Source organism: Microtus ochrogaster, unplaced genomic scaffold (assembly GCF_000317375.1).
Source record: "Microtus ochrogaster isolate Prairie Vole_2 unplaced genomic scaffold, MicOch1.0 UNK10, whole genome shotgun sequence".
In the NCBI taxonomy this organism is placed as follows: domain Eukaryota; kingdom Metazoa; phylum Chordata; class Mammalia; order Rodentia; family Cricetidae; genus Microtus; species Microtus ochrogaster.
The window spans coordinates 4,633,466-4,642,896 of NW_004949108.1; the positions used below are offsets into that span (position 1 = coordinate 4,633,466).

Consider the following 9,431-nt stretch of genomic DNA (forward strand, 5'->3'; position numbering starts at 1 on the left):
TTAGTGAGGTTCTAAGGTTTTTAGTCTCCACCACATGGTTTTTCCTGATGTCTTGAGTTCTTCCCATTCTACCGACATTCTGATAGGAGAGGTGGTGTCATAGACTCTTGGCCACATGTCATTTTGTACAGAAGCCACACTCAAGTGTCTCTGACAGCTCCAACACAACCAACTGTTATATGTCCAATTTCTTCACTTAGGGAGCACTCCAAGATCCAGAAGAATCCTTGCCAGGATACACAGCTGGTTGAGACCCTTAATTATCCTAACACATGATAAGTTATCCTTGGGTTCAAATCTAACCAGCTAGAATACCCTTAAACCCCTATGTAATGCTCCATCACAAACACAAACTTCACCATGACCTGAGTTCAACTCACCTGGGGTCACCAGGGCCTGGGGCTCCACGTATATGCTTTATGGGTCTTCATGAGTAAGTGACATGGTCATACATGGTGACCCAGAATTCTCTACCTTAGTGGTTCTCAACTTTCCTCAGGCTGCAAACCCTTTAATACAGTCAGACCCTCATGTTGTGGTGACCCTCAGCCATAAAATTATTTTTGTTGCTACTTCATAACTGTAATTTTGCTACTGTTATGAATTGTAATGTAAGCACCTGATATGCAGGATATCTGCAACCCTGTGAAAGGGTCATTTGATTTCCCCAAAGGGGTCATGACCCTCCAGTTGAGGACCACTGCTCTAGCTCCTGACTTTAGAGCTTCATTCTCTGTTTCTCGTCATCTGGGCTCACACAGGCCTTTCTGATACGTGTGGTCCCTAAAGAGAAAGGCTACCCAAATGCTTTCAGCAGTGTAGAGAATATCATGATGAGAGATGAGAGATACTGGAGACTTGGAGTTTGTAAGAGTAGGTAAGTTGGGGTTCTTACAGCATCATGTCTTGGGGTGTGGAGAGCAATGACAAAAACCAGGATCCTTGGACTCAGATCCCCAGGACATGTGTTAGCCAAAGAGTAAATCCCAAGGTCACCAAACACCACTGAGTCTTGGCTAACCATTATGCCATCCTATTAATGCAGCAGTACTCTGAAGTAGATGTGATTGGGACCATTTTAACAAAGAGACTAAGTGACCTAAGACTGCACTGGTGTTAGGTGAGGAAAGAGTAGACCTTCGAGCAGAGTAACATCCCTGTCAACATTTGGCAGCTTCCCATCTTAACCTACTCCCGCCACTTCACAGAGTGGAAGGTACTGTCGGCTTCTCTCTCTGTATTAGATAAATATATTGGTCTCATATCTTTTCACTGGAAGCCCACTTGGGCTGCATATTGGACATGAGTCTATAACAAACACGAGTCGGTACCAAACCCACTGGATTTTACACCTTTTGTGAAGTGCCTGGGGATCCGAGTTTATTAATCTCTTTTCATTCAGAAATTTGCACTGAAAACATTCGACCTGTCTTCAGCTTCTACAGACAGCTTTTATTTGAGGGAGGACCATGAACCAAAGCGGCCTCCAGCAACAACTGATCTCATTTCTTTTTCAATCTGCTTGTCTGGGCAGATGTCCCAGCGCAGAAAAGATTAGCATCTTAATGGGCAAAGCAGTTGGAAAGGCCTTCGTGCCCAGAGAAGAAACAAGGATCCTGTGAGTAAATTTGTCATTCCCCAAATACACTGCCCCAGTTTCTCTCTTTCTTCATTAAACTCTGGCAAGCTCTTGTATTCTTTCTGGGGACTGGGGTCATGCTTGTGCCTGTCCTTGTTCAACAGAAATCTTTATCCAGAGGTGCAGGCCTGCCTGCCCTCCCAGGTGGGGGTTTTTGTGATCTTCAAAAGAGGTATTGGATCCCGCAACGACTTTTTGGTCCTAACCCTCAACATCTCAGGATTCTGGCCTCATTTGGAAATGGATCCTTACTATGTAAACTGGTTAAGATTACACTAGAGCAGCCCTTTCACAGGGGTCACCTAAGACTGTCAGAAGACACAGATATTTACAGTATGATTCATAACAATAACAAAATTACAGCTACGAAGTAGCAATGAAAATAATTTTATGGTTGGGGGTCACCACAACATGAGGAACTGTATTAATGGGTTTGAGCATTAGGAAGGTTGAGAACCACTGTCCTAGAGTGAAGGTAGCCCCAAGTGGCATGCCCCCTGAGGAACACAAGCACGCCCAGATCATGGGACAAGGAGGTCCAGGCTGGAGTGAGAGATCTTCAAGCACAGAACATTAAGGATTGTCTGCCAGAAACTGAAGAAGCAAGATGGGGAGGGGGGCGCTGGTCTAGTTTGCTCCAAAGCTACACAGAGAAACCTTGTCTTGAGAAAAAGAGAAAGAAATCGTAAAACAAATACCATAATCCATGCTTTTTAAACACGCATGGGTGTGGTAGTGGCATATACTTGGAATCCTAGTGCCAGGGAGACAGCAACAGGACGCTTGGACTCTGTTAAGCTAGTCTAACATGTGTGGTGAATTCAAGTCCTGGAAGAGACTATGTCTCAAAAACAAGGTGGATGTTTGTGGTGGTTTGAATGAAAATGGCATTATTTGAAAGGATTAGGACATATGACCTTGTTGGAGGAAGTGTGTCACTGGGGGGTGGGTTTTGAGGTTTCAAATGCTCAAGTCAGGCCCAGTGTCACTCTCTTCCTGCTGCCTGATGATCCAGATGTAGAACTCTCAGCTACCTCTCCAGCACCATGTCTGCCTGTGTGCCACCATGGTTCCCATCATGATGATAATGGACTAAACCTCTGAACTGTAAGCCAGCCCCAATTAAATGCTGTCCTTTATAAGAGTTGCCATGATCATGGTGTCTCTTCACAGCAATAGAAACCCTAAGACAATGGTTGATCTCTGGTCTCTACATACATGAGCACATGGACACGCAAGACCACATAAGATACACAAACATGAATGTGCATACACATGTGTGTTCACACGCACATGCTGACACACACACACACACATATATACATACAGAGAGAGAGAGAAAAAAAAAGATTAGCACCAGCTAAATTTATTGAGTATTGGCTATGTACCAGGCCTGGCACTGGACACCTTCATCACTAGGCAATGGTTCCTATTTAACTCGGTAGCACAGGTGGGAAGCTGAGGGCAGTGGGTGTTATGTGGCTTGCCTGCAGTAGGCACTGCTCAATGACTGAGCTGGGTCAGGAGGTCCACCTGGATTGTTAGTGATGGCGTGGCTTGTCTGATGAGCATGTCCCAGGCAGTCATTGTTATTCTCTTCATACTTGTATTTCACCCAGGCTGGGGTTTCTTAGCGATCCCCAAAGCCGGAAACTGTATGTACTAGGGGGTGACTCTGGGGCTTCTTGGGGTAAGGGCACCAGGGAGTGCTGTTCACCACACAGAGAGCTGAGGGATTCCAAGAAGAGCTTCCTGAAGGAGGAAGACACTGCGTTGTAGAGAACCGGGGTCACTGCCGAGCTGACGTAGAAGAGCGTGTTGGTCGCCATGTAGAAGTAGTGATAGAAATTGTAGAGTGTGCTGGAAGGGAAACCCAGGAGTCTAGTTAGAGACTGTCACCTCCTCACAGTGCCTGTGAGTCCTGCTGTAGAGTTCCTGTCCCCTCCATAGTGCCGGGTCAGCAAGGAAGGTCTTTCTGCTGATGGGACACTCGGGGCAGAGAGTACAAATTCTTATCGCTGCCATTCCCTGGGGCAGTTCAGCCAGGCTCTGTGGTGATAATCCCTGCTCATGATTATTGACCACCTATGTGGCAGATGGCTCCCCTGAGGACAGAGACTATCCGCCGAGGTCAGTGAGATGCTGGGAACCCTGCACTTTGTGATATGGTCAAGGAGATGTGGCTTTACTCATGAGGGAAGTTTCTGGTTAGTTTTTCAGAAATTGTGCTCCCTGTGGCAGAACTCCTCGGCAGTGGTAAGAGCTTGGCATATGCTCCTTGTGATGTCTGAATGTAATCGGCCCTCCTAGGCTCATAGGGATTAGCACTATTAGGACCTGTGGCTTTGTTGCAATAGATATGTCCTTGTTGGCCTGCGGGGGTGGGCTTTGAGGTCTCATATCTGCTCAGGCCACACCTAGTACCCCAGTTCACTTCCTGTCACCTGCAGATAAAGATGAAGCTCTCCTTATCTTTACCACTCTCAACCCCTTTCCCAGCACCATGTCTACCTGCACACCACCATGCCTCCAAACACAATGATAACGAACTAAACTTCTGAACTGTAAGCCAGCCCCAATTAAGTGTTTTTCTTTATAAGAGTCGCCATGGTCCTGGTGTCTTCATAGCAACAGAAACCGTAACTTAGGGCTTTGTGGTTGCTAAGCAATAACTCTACCAGCTGAGCTGTATTTCTAACCCATGATTTTTCTCTTCTCTAACTTTAATAAAAGAGGGTTCACATCCTATTCTCCACACAGTTTTTTTTTTTTATTAGATCACGAAACTATGTTGTGTCTTTCTCTTTCTCCTTGTAATAACATGGCCTTTACCTCCCTTCCTGGGCTGGAAGCATTGGTCTGTTCTGGTGTCAAGATGCTTATAGCCCAACTATCCATGAAGCCTGTCATACCCATGGCCTTACCAGGTCAGGGATGTTTTCAGAGGGTACCCTGATCCCGACAGGCATGACATAAGCCTCTTACTCCAGTCCTTGGGAGACTGAGGCAGGAGGATTGTTGTGCTTGGCTACTAAGAGAATACTAAGTCGGTTGAGGTATTAGAGCAAGACTTGGTCTGAAGACAAATGAACAGTGCTGGAGAGATGGCTCAGTAGTTAACAGCACTGACTGCTCTTCCAGGGGACCCGGGTTCAGTTCCCAGCACCCACATGGCAACTCACAAGTGTTTGTAACTCCAGTTCCAGGGTATCCAATACCCTTACACAGATATATATGCAGGCTAAAACACCAGTACACGTGAAATAAAGTAATTTAAAAACAAACAGAAGACCCCCACAATGCCTTGTTCCCCACCTCCAGATGGAAGATTTTGAGAACCTGAGCAGGACCAAATAATAGACTATAGGTCAGAAATCCAGAAACCTTAGCAGCTGAGGATCCATTGCCCGGCTCCAGCCAGCCCAACAGTCCCTGCTCAGTGACCAGACAACCTTAGTCCACTTACTCAGTCCACCCGTCATCAGGGATGTAGCAGTACATGAGCCTGCGGACATGGTACGGCAGCCAGCAGATGACATACACAGCCACAATGGCTCCTGCAGGACAGTGGAAGAGAGAGAGGGGACATAGCAGACAGAAAGTAAACACCTTCTCAGTTACATCATCGTCCAGGGAGGAAGGTGCCCAAGGTGACAACTGCAATTTCCGTGACCTCTTCCTGGAGCCAAAGGATGGGAAGAGAACTTTAAGTTACTGGATATGAACTTGCCCTGTCCTTGGACACAATATGCTTCCAGAATCTTCCATTGACTGCTGGAATATACACCCAACTCAGAGCGAGTGAGATAGTCCCACCTACGTGCCTGGGCAACATGCTGCAAATGCCTTTTGTACCCTGCAAAGCTCGTCCCCGAACTCCTCCTTCTGGCTGGACGGATGGTGGTACCATCATCAGACCAGAGACCAGAACATTCTTAGTTTTTTATCCTTCCTCACTTTGCTTTCAATGGGCTCTTTCCCAGCAACTGTTCACACTCTCTCTCTTCCTTGTCTCCATTATTGCCACCTGTGAAAGTCCTCCCCGCTGGACTCTGACAACTTTTCCTCCTCCTCTCATGAGCAGCCACCCATGTATAACCCAGTGTGGGGCCCGCAGCAACAGCCAGCAGCAGCAGCAGCAGCAGCAGTGGCGGCACTGACTAGTATCCTGGTCCAAATACAGAATCGTCGTCACCCCACTTAAGACCTCGTTGGTTGGAAACTCCTGGCTGGGCCCTACGCTCTGGCTTTTTGCAATGTCCCATATCATTGCCATACACTCTGAAGTTTGGGAGCGCTATTTAGTCCATACGCTAAGGAAATGTGAAGGGAACAGATCTGCTAGACATTGGCTCTTGGAACTTCGGCCCAGCAGCTGTAGACTGAAGCCTGATGCATGCTGGAACACACTCCCAACTTAGGGCTGGCTATTCCCAGCCGGCTGACTTTGTGCCAATCATCACCTCACTGTGCACTCAGCTCTTAACATCTTTTCCCACGAGACTGTGATGTTGCGGAGAGCACAGGCCCATCTCATCGGATCCTTCCAGAATTCAGCTAGGGCCCAGATTTCAACTAGGGCATGATGGTTGCACAGAGAGATCCTGTTTTCCTGTGCCTTTTAAAATGTCCCTTACAAGGCGAGATTGTTCCCAATCCTTACCAAAGGCAGGCAAGTAAACAGATGTGTTAGAGAGGAAATGGGGTTTGGGGACCCAGCCAGTCTGAGCGTCCACAAACCCCAGACTGAAGTCCTCCACTGGAGCTCCGCCTGGTCTTGTCACACACACCCACTTTCTGAGACAGAGCCAGGTCTCTGCCTGTGTCCTGGGTAAGCTACTCCCTGGACAGATCTGTACTTTCATTTAGAACTCCACTTCTTTCTGTTAATGACCCCAATATGTTTGTGAGGGAATGCTATGGATGAACGTCCAGCTCCTCCAAGGAACAGGGCAAAGGAGACCTAGAGAAGGAAAATAGCTTGCCGAGCTCATCTCGCCAGGGACTGATAGAGGCAGCCCTGGTTCCCCAAGCTCCTCTCCCTCAGGGGAGTGTTGTGATAGAGTACTTAACTGAGAACCTGGGCGCTGTGCTGGAGGCTGCGGATCTGGCTGGTATCCTTGTGTCTCAGCAGGCTGGCTTGGACCCCCAGGGATAGGGTCTTTCTCCACGCGATGACACCCAGGAGGCCTTCCTCACTCAAGAGCTCCAGGCGGCTGGGGATCGAGTTGACTGGGGCAGAGGCTGATGGTACCTGGGAGTAGAGGGCCATCAGGTGGTTGACAGTGACCCCGTTCAGGAAGGCAGTGAGCGCCAAGGGAAGCACGAAGGACACCAGCACATTCACCTGTGAAGGTAATGCCAAGCGTCACGGGGGCAGTGCCTGCGGCTCTGGCCATCAGGTTGACTCTGAACTCAGAATCTGCATCAGCAGAAGCTGGGACAGAAAGGCCTGGAAGGTAAAGCTAAGGAAAGGCTCAGAACTGTGCTACTACAGTACAAGCCCAAGGCCACAGAGAACCCATCTTCCCTGTGGATAGGAGGCAGAGACTCATTCCAAAGAGAGACATCATTAGATGCTCGACCTCCTCAGTCACTGTCTTTAGACCTCTGAGTGCCCCAGCCTACTCCGCAGTCTTTCTGTTCCAACAGGATCTTCAGACGGCTCCCATTGGCTGGTTACCTTTATTTTAAAACCACAGTCCACAAGTGAGGCTGTGGCAATGCACACCTTTAATCCCAGCATTTGGGAGGAAGAGGCAGGTGAATCTCTGTGAGTTCGAGATCAGCCCGCTCTACAGAAGAAGTTCCAGGAAAGCCAGGGCTATAGAGAAAAACCCTGTCTCGAAAAACATATAAACAAAAAAGTAACATTTCATGGGCTGGAGAGTTGGTTCAGTGGTTCAGGACACTTGCTGCTCTGGCAGAGGACCAGAGTTCTGTTCCCAACATCCATGTTGGGCAGGTCACAACAACCTGTAATTCCGACTTTAGGAAGTCTGATGTCTCCTTCTGGCCTCTGCAAGTACCTGCACTCATTGTGGACATACCCTTACACCCAGACACAGACATATGATTAAAAAATAAAGGGAATCCATTTTAAAAATCACAGTCCATAATCACAGTCTTGGAGGTTGGCACACAGAAGGCTGTGGCAAGCAAGGTTCAGTTTGTCCAGGAAGAGCAGCTGCAGTGACACACAGAGCCATGCCACAAAACAGAATCCATGCGGGGCACCATGAGGGCTCAAAACAAAGTGGGATCCCCGGAGATACCCCGGGCAGAGGGGTGGCCTGTGGGTCCTCTCTCCCCGCCTTGTTCCCCCAGTGATTGTCCTAGAGGCCACATGAACAGCTTCCTGGGGGCTCCACCCGTCACCCATATGTTTATGGGGAGATTTCATGAGGCATGGGCGGGGAACAAAGGCTGCACAGTGGTCCAGGCTGGATGCTTCGGTGAGAAGGAAAACTGGAGAACAACCCTCTAGAGCATAAGTGGGGACAGAAAGTTGGGGGGACACGGGCTGAGGACCTGCTGTGCTGTATCCCTACACTTTCACAGGGTCACATTTAATGATCTCATGATACTGGCGCCATGATTTTGGCATTCAGGCAAACTCGGGCATGTGAATACTGCCCATGGACAGGCAAACATCCCTTTCTGAATTAGGACCAAAGCAGGGACAAAGAACAGAAGAAGGTCCTCCTGGGAGACAGCACGCCCTTCATTCTGACTCAGGGTGCCATTGCTCCCTGCCATCCTTGTCCCTCGTCCTTCTGTAGGCTGAAGTTTCTTCTTGTGTCTGCATGGCTTGCAGCAGCATCTTGAGCAAACCCTTCAGCTTCCCTCCATCCCTTACCTCCCCTATAGTGGCTGAACTCATTGCTAGAAATGGACACGATGTTTTAAATGCCAAACTTTTAAAAGCAAATCCACTCCAAGCAGACCATTATCGGCATTTGCTTCTCTTTTCTCCTGGAGGGAAATATGAACCTGATAGGGATAAAGCAGCCCTATAGAACACAGTTTAACATGGGCACAATTTAACAATTGGCCCCTCTCATGCTTCCTCCCCATCCCTCTTGGGTGAAAAGGAAGGTCACATGTGTCCTCTCTCCCTACCCACCAGACCCAGCTGACACACACAGGGTGGTGAAGGGGAACAGAGGGAACCTTATGTCAAACCTGCAGCATTGTACTGAGGCAGGAGAATAGGGTGGGGAGAGAGAGAAACCAATAACAGAGAAAGGCAAATGATCCTTACCAATGGGTACATGTAAGAGACAAAGCATGCAATAGAAAAATCCATGAATTGCAAATGTGGAAGAAGGCATGTGCTCCACTTTCCTGGTTGGGGGACCTTGAGCTTCTAACCCTTCTCCCCTGCTCTATGTCCACTCCAATCTTGGAAGTGCTCCCCGCCCCCCATAAACCTGCGAGTGTGCCCCTGGTCCAACTCTTTGTTCTGGGGCACAAGGACCTGAACATCTCAGCAGTTCCCCCAAGATTACAGTCTACACTTGGCCAGCAATGCAGTGCAGAGGGATGATGGTCCAGCTGTCTGTGCAGTTCTCGAATCCCGTATGTGTCCTGATTCACTGGCTGGCATCCTCTGCATGCTCTTGGGCAGTGAAGGGATGCTGGCCACACCGTGTTTGGTCCTTTGGATGTCTGGGAAGGACGCTGGAGTGGCTGCATTGGTGTCTCTCACTACACCAGTGTGTCTGGGAAGGACGCTGGAGTGGCTGCTTTGGTGTCTCTCACTACACCAGTGTGTCTGGGAAGGACGCTG

General features: G+C 48.7%; 1 protein-coding gene across 1 annotated transcript in view; it reads right to left on the reverse strand.

Moving 5' to 3' along the window:
- Positions 1 to 2,995: 2,995 nt before the first annotated feature.
- The window catches only part of Ntsr2 (neurotensin receptor 2), an 8,105-nt gene continuing 1,669 nt past the window's right edge, over positions 2,996 to 9,431 (reverse strand). Inside the window, 4 exon segments of the mRNA XM_005366532.3 lie at positions 2,996 to 3,329; positions 3,331 to 3,499; positions 5,106 to 5,196; positions 6,713 to 6,986. Of these exon segments, the coding sequence (XP_005366589.2) occupies positions 3,270 to 3,329; positions 3,331 to 3,499; positions 5,106 to 5,196; positions 6,713 to 6,986 (594 nt within the window). The 3' untranslated portion in view covers positions 2,996 to 3,269.